Source organism: Myotis yumanensis, unplaced genomic scaffold, assembly GCF_028538775.1.
Source record: "Myotis yumanensis isolate MYYU_CA2020_CCGP unplaced genomic scaffold, mMyoYum1.0.hap1 SCAF_3, whole genome shotgun sequence".
NCBI classification, from domain to species: domain Eukaryota; kingdom Metazoa; phylum Chordata; class Mammalia; order Chiroptera; family Vespertilionidae; genus Myotis; species Myotis yumanensis.
Genome location: NW_027223754.1, coordinates 122,076,833 through 122,090,151, shown reverse-complemented (window position 1 = coordinate 122,090,151; position 13,319 = coordinate 122,076,833). Strand labels below are relative to the sequence as shown.

Genomic DNA, 13,319 nt, shown 5'->3' with positions numbered 1-13,319 from the left:
AAAAACAACCTTTTCTTTCAACGGGCACAAATTCAGGGAAACAGCAGAGTTTCCATAGGACGGAATAAGAGAAGCCAGAAATGAAAACTATTCCAAAAATGTTTGAGTTTGTCTGCTTAGACAGAAGGATCTTGGAAGAAAGGAAATTTACTTCAGGGATTATTCTTTCCTTTCTAGGTCTGTATGTAGCCTTCACTATTGGAGAAATGCATTCATGCTAGACATTATTAGGTCTTTACTATACCTTTTGATATTTGCCAAACATACTGCAGTCATGTATTAGTTAGTCTAAGTATTTTTAAGCACTGGGTAAGGTCTGTTTGCCAAGCAGTTGCTCTGATGAAACATTTAAGAAAGGGAGAATATGAAAGGATAACAAGCCTGGCCAAGATATAACCTCTAGCCACTACTACTGCTCATATTTCTAATGAGAAATCATGGCGTAGGGATAAACCACAAAGATTTTTTTAGTCAACTCTGGGTCACAAGGTCACCCACTCTGACAAGTGTCTCTCACCACATCTACAATCCTTGATCAGGAACAAAAGGCCAGAGGGAGCTCAAATTCTAGCACCAGCCAACCGCTGTCATCTCTAGGGAATCTATATCAAATGCCTACCCTCATCAAAGGTACTCAGAGTATTGTTTCAAATTCCATCTCCAATTTTCACTAAATAATTCAGGCACAGGAAAATATTTGAAGTTTATTTGTTAATAATTTTTCTACTTTGTTGAAAAGAAATCTGCCTCATGGTAAAACAGTCACATAATTCAAAAAAGAAAAAAATCACAAGAAACTTAAAAGTCAGATATTATACTTCACGTTAAAAAGGTATTAATGTCAAAAGCTCTAGCCATGTATTTCATGAAACACATTAAACACACAACCTGGAGCCAATAAAGCATGAGACATTCCACTCCCTCTGAACAACAGATGAGTTAAACAGTAATAGAGGCTGCACTAATATTACCTAGGGCAGGAGAAACATTTGGTGACTCACATGTTCCCCTTTGATGTCAATGTCTAAATTAAAGAGCTGGTTTCTTTGGGAAGGAAAAAAAGGGGAGAACTTTAAAATTATCCTTTTAAACTTCAGATCCCATAAATTAGCCATTCTCAATTTCAAAGTCAATTCCACTTTTTCCCCCAAAAATCATGAGTCATATCAAACATCTGGTACCCCTGAAATGTATTGCCTTAAATTTAGTCAACTAATTAAGATTTATTGAGTGCCTACAACTGAACAAAGACCATCTGAATTCAACAAAAATGCTCAATTTTAACTTTACCTATTCCTAACACCTCCATATTTATACTTGTAAATGTAGACTTTCTCTCAGCCTGAAAAAAAAGTGCAGCGAACAAATTTCACAGAGCACAGTTATCACATAAAGAAAACTGATGAAAGAGGAAAATGGGTGCCTCCTCCGTGACAATGATTTTTTGTTTGTTTTTTTGTTTTTGTTTTTAATCCTTACCCGAGGATAATTTTTCCATTGATTTTTAGAGAGAGTTAAAGGGAGGAAGGGAGAAAAGAGAGAGAGAGAAACATCTATGCGAGAAAAAGACATGAACGCGCTCCCACCAGGACCGGGATGGAACCTGCAACCCAGGTACGTGCCCTTAACTAGGAATCGACCCTGAGACCCTTCGGTGTGCAAGGCCGATGTTCTAATCACATCACTCAGGGCTCCCGACAACGTTTTAAAATGGTTTAGAATTGTTTACATATCTGCTACTCTAAATATCAGACTAAACCCTTACACACTAAATGTTTGTGTGTGTGTGTGTGCGGTTTTGTTTTTGTTTTTTTTTGCCGTGGTATGGCATAAAAAGAGGGGGATACAGTTGGTGTGTATGATTTGAATCTTCAGACAATGCCAAAGTTTTAAGCCAATGATTTCACGCCGCTCCCCATTAACTTTTCATTAACCTGGCAAACAACAACTGACAGGCTGAGATTTCGGATCGTTTTATTTCTGGCAGAGGGAGAAAAAGGGACATGGCCGAGAAAGAGGAGCACAGACAAGGGGGACGGTGTGTTGCAAATAAGACAGCTAATCTTGAGTAAGAGATAATTGCTACAAAGCAAATAGCAGCAAAAGAATACTTTTGCATTTTCGGCCCATTAAAGCAATGGCATTAGAGCAAATTATTAAACACCACCCGCAACCTTCCGCTTCGAGGACCCAGGAAAGACTTCTACCAATCTGTCATGACCGTCCGAGGCGGTGCGTGAAGCACGGGACTGGCGCGTTTAGAGAAAGCGAGGCCCACAGAGGGCAAGACGAGCTCGAAACGAAAACTCCAAGACTTTCCCAAGCAGGACCTGAAGTCCCTGATCCCGGGGCGGGATGCTGAGCCGCCGCTCCCCACCGCCACCCTGGGAAAAAGGGGGTCCTCCATGGCAGAGGAGCGAGGGGGCTCCAAATCAGCGCCCCCCTCCCCTACCTGAGCCCACCGCCCTCCCTTCAGAGAGCCCGAGAGGACCGCCCTGTCTAGCTTCTGTCCTCTTCCCCGCTCAAGACGAGACCAGCCATGCCCCTCTCTGACCTGTCCCCGCTGGGTCCGAGGCGGCAGCGCGACGCCTCCATTCCCGCCGCTCAGAAAGTAGCCGCCACCAACCAGATTCCCGACTCCGCGGTTGGGGTGCCAAGCCTGGCGCGTGTCCGGGCTCCGCCCCCTGGAAACCGCACCCCGCACTGTTGCCACCGCCAATTGGCCCGCGGACCAGCCGCTCCGCTCCCATTGGCTCTTCCCGCCGTCCGGCGTGGCGGGGTGGGGTTCCAAGGGGCGTAGGAACTCCGAGTCGGAGGCGCCTGCGCCCGAGCGGGGATGACGCGCGAGGGCTGGGTGCCTGGACCACTGTGCGGGCGGGGACGGAGGATGCTTCCCCGCTGGGAAGCAAGTGGGTCAGGGAGCCGCCCAGCGCCCACAAACTGAGCGGCCTCCCCGCACCCCCGTGGTGTGTGTTCACAGACCCCTGAGAGGGAGCGCTACCCGAGGTCTGTAATATTAGAACTTACAGAACTTACAAAAGTTAAGTTTAATTTATAGCATTCCAAGGTCAAAGTTGTTTCCACACTGGGTTTGCATTTCTAAGAAGGCTAGAACTGGGCACAAGCTAGGAGGGCAGAGCTTTGCACTGGGGCTGGGTCAGCCTCCATTCGCTGTGACCCTGAACATGGTTCATTACTTGTGCTTTAAATTCCCATCTATACAATAAAAAGAACAATCCTTGCTAGTCTGCCTCGGCCTGGACCTGACACAGAGTAGGTTCTTAAAGCTGAGTGAGATGCTGGTTGTATGGAGAAAGCACAATGAAGACATTTTGTTAACTGGGCAGTTCAACAATACTAAGAAGTAGTGTTCTCTGAAAAGTTCCCACATTTATTTATATACTTTTTAAAAAAAATCCTCACTCGAAAATTTTTTAATATTGATTATAGATGGGGGGGGGGGGGGCATTGATTGGTTGCCTCCCGTACCGGCCCCATGGGTACCAACAACCTAGTTATGTGCCCTGACCAGGTATCAAACCTGGTTGCTATATGGAGGACACTCCAACCACCTGAGCTACCTGGCCAGGGCTATTTACACACATTTTAAAGTTACTCCTTTTTTAAAAAAATTATTTTTATTGATTATTAGAGAGAGAGAGAGAGAAACATCAATGTGAGAGCAAAACAATGATCAGCTGCCTCCTGCAAACCCCCTACTGGGGATTGAGCCCACAACCCAGGCATGTGGCCTGACGAGGAATCGAACCAGTGACCTTTAGGTACATGGGACTATGCCCAGACAAGTGAGCCATACATACATTTTAAACCAGGGGTCCTCAAACTATGGCCTGCGGGCCACATGCGGCCCGCCGAAAACATTTACCCGGCCTGCCGGGTGTTTTTGCCGCCGCTGTGTGCATAGGAATTTGTTCATAGTTTTTTTTTTAAACTATAGTCCGGCCTTCCAACTGTCTGAGGGACCGTGAACTGGCCCCCTGTTTTAAAAGTTTGAGGACCCCTGTTTTAAACAGTTACTCCAAGAAATCATTTTGTCATTCTATTTAATATTTACAGAATTTTTTGGTTGGAAGTAAAAAATCAAAACAGCAAACCTAAGTATGCTCCCTTTATCTTCCTGATTCTACAATAGCCACTAAAACAGGGCTTGCTGCCTTTCGTCATCTTGCCTTTCAACAGGAGAGCCAAAGTTGCACAGGTGTCGGCTCAACTATAAAGTCAGAATTTGCTTTGATTTTTTTCCATCCATGGGGTCATAGAGGAAGCTGCCACTAAGCACAACAGAGTTGGTACTCAAAAATGTGGAATGAATTAGTTTGAATAAGGTGATTAGAGGATTAATGGGTAGTGGTTAAATCAAACAATTAAGACCTTTAGTGGCAGAGGCAGTGTTGCTGCATTATTGGCAGTCAGAAGCAGGGTTCTCCAAAAACTTTCTGCAATCATTTATTTAAACACAATTTAAACAGTTACTACAAGATATTTTAAAATTTTAAACAGTTAATACAAGAAAAATATAAAACACTAAAAACTGTTTATAAATTTTAAAAAGCAAATCTTGGAACTGAATTCCATCCAAGGTTCTGGTTAAAATGCCTTTTTTCTTGATGTTATTGGTATTATTTCCATTTTATTCTATTGATGAACTCTTCTGTAAGTCAGAAAAGTAACTTTAGCAACTCTATGAACAGCAGCAATCAATTTCTTGAGATTACTGATGTAATCCAGTCAGTTTTTCACAAGGAACTGGCTTTTGCTGAGCTTCCCTCTCTCCCTGAGGTAAGTGAACAGGTGCCGTCGTCTCCTCCACGTGACCTTCACCCCATACTTCTCCTCAGGGGTGTCTTTAACCAGAACAGGCCCAGGCTCTGGGCTCTCAGGAGTGCTAGTGTGAAGGGAGCAGCTTGGCAGGCTGTTTTCCTTCTGATCTGGGGGAAGCCCCACCTGCTTCACAGAAGATGACTCTGGGGTCTGGATATCAGGTGCAATGAACATATAAGGTAAGTTTTGAAGTTCATGTGCTGACATTTCCCCATAGCTTGGGGGACTGAGCATTGGAACTATGGGCCTTCCGGAAATGTCCTTTACTGAGTGATCGGGGCTCTGCTGGATTAAGGGGCCTCCAAGTATGGCTGAACTGGAAGAAGACTGTGGACTCTCAAATGTTAGATGTGGAAACTTGGAGGTGGCAGATTTTCGATTTGAATGTCTTGGCTGGTCTCGGTGATGATGTTTCCCTTTCCTGTTGGCTAGGAACCAGCTTTCTGCTGTTGTATCAAACTGAGGTGATACCTAAGGGTCAAAAACAAAAAAAGGTGAGGACAGCTACATACCAAGTACAAACCTAAGGGAAGAAATTATACCCAATGACCAGAGATCAGAATCCTAAAGGGGACTCACTATGGCCCTGGCCGATTTTGCTCAGTGGTTAGAGTGTTGACCCTTGTACCAAAGGGTCACAGGTTCAATTCCTGATCAAGGGCACGTACCTCAGTTGCAGGTTCGATCCCTTGCCCCCCTATTGGGGTGAAAGCAGGAGGCAACCAATCGATGTGTCTCTTTAACATCAATGTTTCTCTCTCTTTCCCCTTCTTTCCTTTTCCCTCCCTTTCACTCTTTCTAAAAAAAAGAAAAAGAAAAGAAAAATCAATGAGCCCGGCCGGTGTGTCTCAGTGGTTGAGTATCTACCCATGAAGCAGGAGATTATGGTGCGATTCCTATCAGGGCACACGCCCAGGTCGCGGGCTCAATCCCCAGTAGGGGGTGTGCAGGAGGCAGCCCATCGAAGATTCTCTCTCTTCATGTCAATAAAAAGATTTTTTTAAATCGTGAAAAATATATATTTCCTCAGGTGAGGATTAATAAATGGAACCCAGTATTGTAAGGGACAGAAAACAAAAATACCTGTTCGATGGGATATTAATAGAAAGGGATATGAGCTTGGGCAATCTATTTGATCTCTCTGGCTTTCAGTTTCCTCATGTGTAAGAAAGGGGACAATGCCTCTTTTTCTTTATCACACTATATAGCTGCAACTTGTTTAACTATCTTTAAACTTTGAGGGCAGAGACCAGCAGTTTTATTCACCATTGATCCCAGCACCTAGCAGAATGCCTGCACAAAGGCCCCAGGTAAAGAATGAATGGCTGAATGCAAGAATAGGGGGTGAGATTGTAGATTGAAAGCAAATAGCACAGGACCTGGCATGTAATCAGTTCTTAATAAATGTGCATTCTTCTTCTCATCCACTGGATTCTAACATTTATGTTTCTTCTACAACCATGAGCAAATATGTCTCTCCTAAGCAATCCTGAGCAATTTATATTTATTAAGCACTCCTAAGCAGATGTTATGCTTTAGTCTGGTCCTTTTGCTATACTACTTCCCAGACATACAGTAGCAATATGGGCTTTTAAGCTGTCAAAATATGACATAGGCCATTTCTGTGGGGTTTTTTCGAGGTTCAATCTATTAAACAGTAAACAGAGTAATTAGCTCAGGAAACAATCTCATTTTTTACTAGTTCTGCCATTTATCTGGATTTTCTCACCCAGCTACTGGATAGTGAAAATTTTATACTAAGCTCTTTCAGTCAGAGGAATGTGTGTGTGTGTGGGGCGGGGTGGGGGGGGGGGACTCCAATTCCAACCAATCCAGATTGAACTTTCTGAGTTCAGTTTGAAATTAGAAAAGAAGATATAGCAGAAGAGATGGCTGACGAGACAGAAAGAGTATATTGCCTCCTTGTCCCTGCCCCATGAATCTTATTCTTTGAAGGCCCTGGTTCAAGGAGCAGAAGAATCAGTATTTTGAGAAGCCTAACAGAGTAAAAGTCAAAGTAAGAAACCCATGGCCTACCCAGGAAGTGATGGTGTTGTGGTCAATGGGCTTGCTGGGCACCTGTCTAGTGTGGGTGATGGGAAGCTGTGGCGATCTATAGTGGTGTTTGGGGCCCTCCAGGGGCTGTTGGTGGAATAGCAGCTGGGCTTTCTGGGATGTTTGGCGGCGTTTTTTTCGGGGAGGCATCAATAGGTGATTGAAGAGCAGTTAGTAGCCACATGGTGCTGGGTGTAGTCAGGTACCAGGAGAGGCTCCAATTCCAACCCATGCCTGCAGAGAAGAAACAAAAGCTCTTACTCATACTCTGCCAGTCTGTTCTACTATCAACTTACCACTCCTACTGAAAGATGTGGGAAGTACAGCTTCCTAACCTACACCATCAAGTTAACAACAGTAGTTCAAAAAAAAAAATCCCCCCCCCCCCCGCAAAAAAAACAGTAGTTCACATGCAATATCTTATTGAACATGTGTTAAGTGTCATGCTAGGTGTTGAGAATTTAACAATGAAAAATAATTTATTGTATGATCATTTACTGAGTGCCAAGCACTTGTGGGACACAGAAGTCAGACTGTCTCTGTTTCAAAGAGCAGGAGAGATCATTACAATAATAGGGCCAATGCTTCCACTCATCCCAAGGGAGGCTTTCTACAGAGGTTTAAAGGGCAAGGGAGAGCAGGGAGGGCACTCCAGGCTGAGGAGCAGCGCACACAAAGCACAAAGAACGTGAAGGAGCATAGGAATTCAGGGAATCACAAACCCCATGTAGCTGAACCCAGGTATGAAGAGATGAATGGCTAGAACGAAAGCTGGACATGGTGTCAGGGTTAGTTCAGAAAAACCAGGCATGCTCTCGTCGGTGTGGCTCAGTTAGTTGGGCATCATCCATGCACAGAAAGGTTGCCAGTCGATTCCCAGTCAGGGCACATGCCCAGATTTCGGATTCATGTACCTGGTGCGGTGCATACAGGAGGCAACCAATATCTCTCTCTCTCTCTCTCTCTCTCTCTCTCTCTCTCTCTGAAATCAATAAAAACATTTAAAAAAAAAAAAGAAAAGAAAAACCAGGTGTATCATATGAGTTTGGATTTTAGCCCAAGTAGTCATTGAAGGATTTCAAGCAAAAAGATATGATCACACTTGGATTTTTTAAACTTTTCATCCCATATCATTTTATTTTTATTTTTTAAATATATTTTTATTGATTTCAGAGAGGAAGGTAGAGGGAAGAGAAAGATAAAAACATCAATGATGAGAGAGAATCATTGATCTGCTGCCTCCTGCACGCCCCCTACTGGGGATTGAGCCTGCAACCCAGGCATGTGCCCTTGACTGGAATCCGCATGCCCTATCCACTGAGCCAAACCAGCTAGGGCCCCAGATCATTTTAAGCACACACAAAAGTAGACTAAATGATATAATGAACCCCTATGTACCCATCACTCAACTCCAACAACCATCAACCCATGGCCAATCCTGACCCATCCATACCCCTAACCACATCTCCTTCCCCTGTATTATTTGAAGAAAATATGATATTCCCAATCATTATATCATTCCTATTAATATTATCAAATGTTCAAATTTTCCATTGTCTCATAAATCTCATAATTGGTTTTTGTTTTCTTTGTCTTTTAGACAGGTCATCCTGGCAACAGTGTGAAAAGAGAAAACAAGTGCCCTGGAAGTAAGAGGACCACTTCTAGGAGGGTACTGTGTTACCTAAGTGAAAAATGGTGAGGCATGAACCTGAGTTGTCAGTGGAGATGGGAGGCTGGAGACAGAGGCAGGATCAACAGGACCCAGAAAGTAATAAAAAGTCTGGAAAAGTATCCACTGAATCTAGTAACCAGATCAATGTTATTTTTTGTTGTTGTTAATCCTCAACCAATGATATTTTTTTCCATTGCTTTTTTCAGAGAGTGGAAGGAGGGAGGGAGAGGAGAGAGATATATTGATGTGAAAGAAACATATTGATTGGTTGCCTCCTAAACACACCCCAACTGGGGGGGAAAGGGGGGAGATGGGAAGTGAACCTGCAATCGAGGTACGTGCCCTTAACCAGGAATCGAACCCAAGACCCTTCCATACACAGGCCGATGCTCTAACCACTGAGGAAACCAGTCAGGGCTAACCAGATCAATTTTAATACAAGCTTCGTCAATGTAATGGTGGGACAGAAGTTCGAATGCAATAGGTAGAGAGGTAAGTGGGGGGTGCAACTGAGCATCCTAGACTTAGAAAACCACAGAAGGCAGATTGGTTCCACTATACATTCATGATTCAGTTTTTCAGTCAACAACAACAACAACAAAAATACCCTGATTTATGTCGCTAAGCAGTAGAGATACAGGTTAAAAAAGGAGGGGGGAGAAAATCTCTACCCTCAAGAAACTAACATTTTTAAACTAATACCTATTTGTTCCTTCATTCAACAAATATTTACTGTGTGCTAGGTACTATTCCAGGTGCTGGAAATACATACCAGAGAACAAAATCAAATACCTACCCTATGACACTTATATCTTAGTTGGAAGTGATAAGAGGTATGGAGAAAAATCAAACAGGATAAGGGATTGAGCTGACTGGGTGTTATTTTAGACAGGGTTGTCAGGGAAAATGTATCTGAAAAAAACAATATTTGAGCAAAGACCTGAATAAAAAGGGAGAACAAGCTCAGCTGGTGTGGCTCAGTGGTTGAGCATCGCCTTTTAAACATGAGGTCACAGTTTAATTCCCAGTCAGGGGGGTTAGGGGGTGTGTGTGCAGGAGGCAGCTGATCAATGATCTCTCTCATCATTGATGTTTCTATCTCTTCCTCTCCCTTCCTCTCTGAAATCAACAAAAATAATTTTTAAAAAATAAAAAGAAAGAACAAGCAAACAATAGAAAGATGTGAGTGGCATGCACTCTTCCTCTGGGGAGCATGCCGCACCTTCCCCTTCTCCTTTTCTTCCCCCACAGGCAAGCATCTCCTAAACTCTAAGGGACCCCAACCAGAGGAGCAGCGGAAGCGGCTGGTCCTCAGTTAACCCCCTGAACCTGTCTCCAAGGCCCCCTTTTCTCTGACTTCCCAGTGAGCCAAAGCAGCCCAACCTAGGCTTTCCTGTTACTTCTTCAATGCTAAGTTCTTCCTTATTTCACTGTCTCCAGCTTTAAAAAACATCCCATCTGAATGTGCTTTTGCTATGGCCAATAAAATTCTTGCTTGCTATACTAAAAAAAAAAAAAAAAAAAAATGTGAACGAAGAATAGCCCAGGCTGTAAGAATAATAAGTGCAAAGTGAGAATATGCCTGCCTCTTTCAAAAAACAGTAAGGTCAGCAAGGCTGACCAGGAGAGGGTAGGAGATTAGAACCAGTTCATGTGACACTGGGCATTATAGGCAAGGTTAAGGACTCTGGATTGGATTATTGCTAATGTGATAGGAAGCCACTGAAAAGTTCTGGACAGAGAAGTGACATAATCTGATTTATAGTTGTGGTTTTTTTGATTGATTGATTCATTGATTGATTGGAGTGAGAGGAAGGGAAGGAGGAAGAGAGGGAGAGAAACAAGCATCAGACTTGATGTTCCATTTATTTATGCATCCATTGGTTGACTTTTTCTTGTATGTACTCTGACCAAGGATCGAACCCACAACCTTGGTGTATGAGGAAGACACTTTAACCAACTGAGCTACCCAGACAAGGCTGATTTATACTTCCAAAAAGTATTTTTTTATTGATTTCAGAGAGGAAGGGAGGGGGAGAGATAGTTAGATACATCAATGATGAGAGAAAATCACTGATGGGCTGCCTCCTGCACCTCCCCTACTAGGGATCAAGCCACAACCCAGATATGTGTCCTGACCAGGAATCAAACCATGACTTATTGGTTTATGGGTCGACGCCCAACCATGAGCCACACCAGCCAGGCTGATTTACACTTTTAAAAGATAACTTGAGGCACTTTGTGAGAAAAGGTGGGTTGGGGAAAAGGGGGTGAGAAAGGAAGCAGGAACTCAGAAGGCTATACTGCGGGAATCCAGTGGAGAGGTGACACTGGTAGCAAGGGTAACAGGGAGAAGTGTGGAAATTAACCAGCCTCAAGTGGACACTACTGTTGTGTAGCAATCCGACTATGTTTATGTATTAACTCATTTTCCACAAAGATTATCTTAAAACTTTTCCACTTTCTTAAAACTTTAGAACTCTCCTTCTCTATCAATAAATGACCTATTTCCTACTTCACAAAGAATACAGCAAACATCAAAGGACATTCATTTTCCAGAAATCATGCAAACCTCCATATATCTGCAGCCATCCCCCTTTTTTCTTCTGTAATTAGAGGTCAAGTCTCTTTTGCTCTCTCTTTTTAAAAATATTTTTAAATATATTTTTATTGGTTTCAGAGAGGAAGGGAGGTGGAGAGAGAGCTAGAAACATCAGTGATGAGAGAGAATTATTGATTAGCTGCCTCCTGCATGCCCCACACCAGAGATCAAGCCCGCAACCTGGGCATGTGTCCTGACAGGGAATCGAACCGTGACCTGGCTTATACATAGGTAGACGCTCAACCACTGAGCCAGGCTGGCTGGGCCCCTTTTGCTTTCTAAGGCCTTTCCCTCTGGTTGTGCTTTGGAGCCAAACATTTCAATAAACACCTAAAGGTAGGTGACTTAAGTATTTATATATTTAGCTTAGAATTCTCCACACTCAGGACTCATATATCCTGCTGTCTATTTAACAGCCACTAGATGTCTCAAATGCACTTCAAACTTAATATGTTTAAAACTGGATTCATGGTCATTTCCCCTGCACCCCTGCCACAAAAGTGATTATCCTCCAGGGCCCTTGCTCAGGAAATGGTATAGTTCACTCAGTTACACATCCAGAAACCTTAGCATTTTCCTTTCCCCTCTCCCATCTGACCCAACACCTCTTCAACACGTCTTCAAGAATGCCCCTTTCTCCTCCCTGCATTTCTCTTCCCACCTCCCCACACCACCCTTCAAGTTCCAACAATCCAGGCGTTGATAGTTTCAGTAGCCTAACTGTTCTACCCTAATCCACTCTGACACCCCCTGCAGAGACCTTTTACAAAAAAGCCTTTGTACTCAACAAGCTCCCTCCAGCTACACAACCTTTCACACCTTACTCCCTTTGCTTTGAGGGTTTCCCTCCCTTCTTTGCATAAGACATCAGATCTTACCAAGCTTTAGTTCATTGGGAAAAGCCTTCCCTGACCTACCAAGGCAAGATCTTATTATAGATACTCAAAGTTATCACTGACCTCTAACTTATCACTTCACGGCTATAACTCTCCACTAGCTTATTTTTTAAAATATATTTTTATTGATTTAAAAGAGGAAGGGGGAGAAACATCAATGATGAGAATCACTGATTGGCTGCCTCCTGCATGCCCCCAACTAGGACTGACCGGGCCACCTGGGCACGTGCCCTGACCAGGAATCTAACTGTGACCTCCTGGTTCATAGGTAGATGCTCAACCACTGAGCCACACCGGCCGGGCTCCGTTAGTTTGAGTCTTCAAAAACGTCTGTGCTCCCTCTTTCCTTCCATTAGACTGTGAACTCGAACCTCCTCTGCCATTGTATCCTGGCAGGGCCTGGAACACAGTAGGTGTTCAACAAAATTTATTGAATAAGTTAGCAATACTATATAGGAAAGGTTGGTTTGAGGGGTAGAGGTGGATGAGACATCAGTATTTGAAGATCTGGAGCTGAGGTAGGGTTTATGGTGTGTAATTTTTTTTAAGATGTTGGAAACTTGCCCGGCAGCATGGCTCAGTGGTTGAGCATCGAGCTATGAACCAGGAGATCACCGTTCATTCCGGGTCAGGGCAAGTGCCCGGGTTGCGGGCTCGAACCCCAGTGTGGGGCGTGCAGGAGGCTGCCGATCAATGATTCTCTCTCATCCTTTATGTTTCTATCTCTCCCTCTTCCTTCCTCTCTGAAACCAAGAAAAATGTAGTTTTTAATTTAACAATGTTGGAAACGTGATGAAGAGAATACGCTGCCCTCAGACTCTCGATTTGGCCGGGGGAAGTTGACGATCGTTGGCTGTTGGTTCGCGGAAACGACCAGGGTAGAGGCAGGCCGGTCCCGAGGGCGGCGGGCGGCGGGCCTGGGTGCTCCGGGAAGCGACGGGGCCGCACCAGGGAGAGCGGGCGAGGGGGCCGCCCCAGGCGCCGCCGGAGCCCCGGGTCCCGCCGGCCCGCCACCGCCGGAGCCCCCCGGCGCCCTCCCTGCCTCCCGCGGCCGCTCCCTCCCCACGAGCCGGCGCAGCCGCCTTACCCGCCGGGAGGCGTCCGGGCCGCTGCTCCCCCAGCTGCCGCCGCGTTCGAGCCCGGAACGCGGAGACAAGGGCCGGCGCCGATTGGCGACGCTCCGTCACGTGACCGCAACGCTCCGCCGGCGCCAATTTTAAACAGCAGAACAAACTGAAAGCTCCGGTGC

General features: G+C 44.7%; 2 protein-coding genes across 3 annotated transcripts in view; both read right to left on the bottom strand.

Moving 5' to 3' along the window:
• Window positions 1–2,645, bottom strand: part of TULP3 (TUB like protein 3) — an 87,662-nt gene extending 85,017 nt beyond the window's left edge. The window contains exon 1 of the mRNA XM_070409536.1: window positions 2,555–2,645. Within this exon, the coding sequence (XP_070265637.1) occupies window positions 2,555–2,595 (41 nt within the window). The 5' untranslated portion in view covers window positions 2,596–2,645. The remainder of the gene's footprint in view (window positions 1–2,554) is intronic.
• Window positions 2,646–3,704: 1,059 nt separating this feature from the next.
• On the bottom strand, window positions 3,705–13,212 carry RHNO1 (RAD9-HUS1-RAD1 interacting nuclear orphan 1). 2 transcript variants are annotated; one of them, XM_070407571.1, is made up of 3 exons: window positions 13,158–13,212; window positions 6,880–7,131; window positions 3,705–5,313 (listed from the first exon to the last, which is right to left on the bottom strand). In XM_070407571.1, the coding sequence occupies exons 2-3, from the start codon at window positions 7,045–7,047 to the stop codon at window positions 4,750–4,752; spliced, it is 732 nt and encodes a 243-aa protein (XP_070263672.1). In that variant the 5' UTR covers window positions 7,048–7,131; window positions 13,158–13,212; the 3' UTR covers window positions 3,705–4,749. The 2 variants fall into 2 exon arrangements, with proteins under 2 accessions (XP_070263672.1, XP_070263673.1); XM_070407572.1 differs by having other exon boundaries at window positions 6,922–7,131.
• Between the last annotated feature and the right edge of the window lie 107 nt (window positions 13,213–13,319).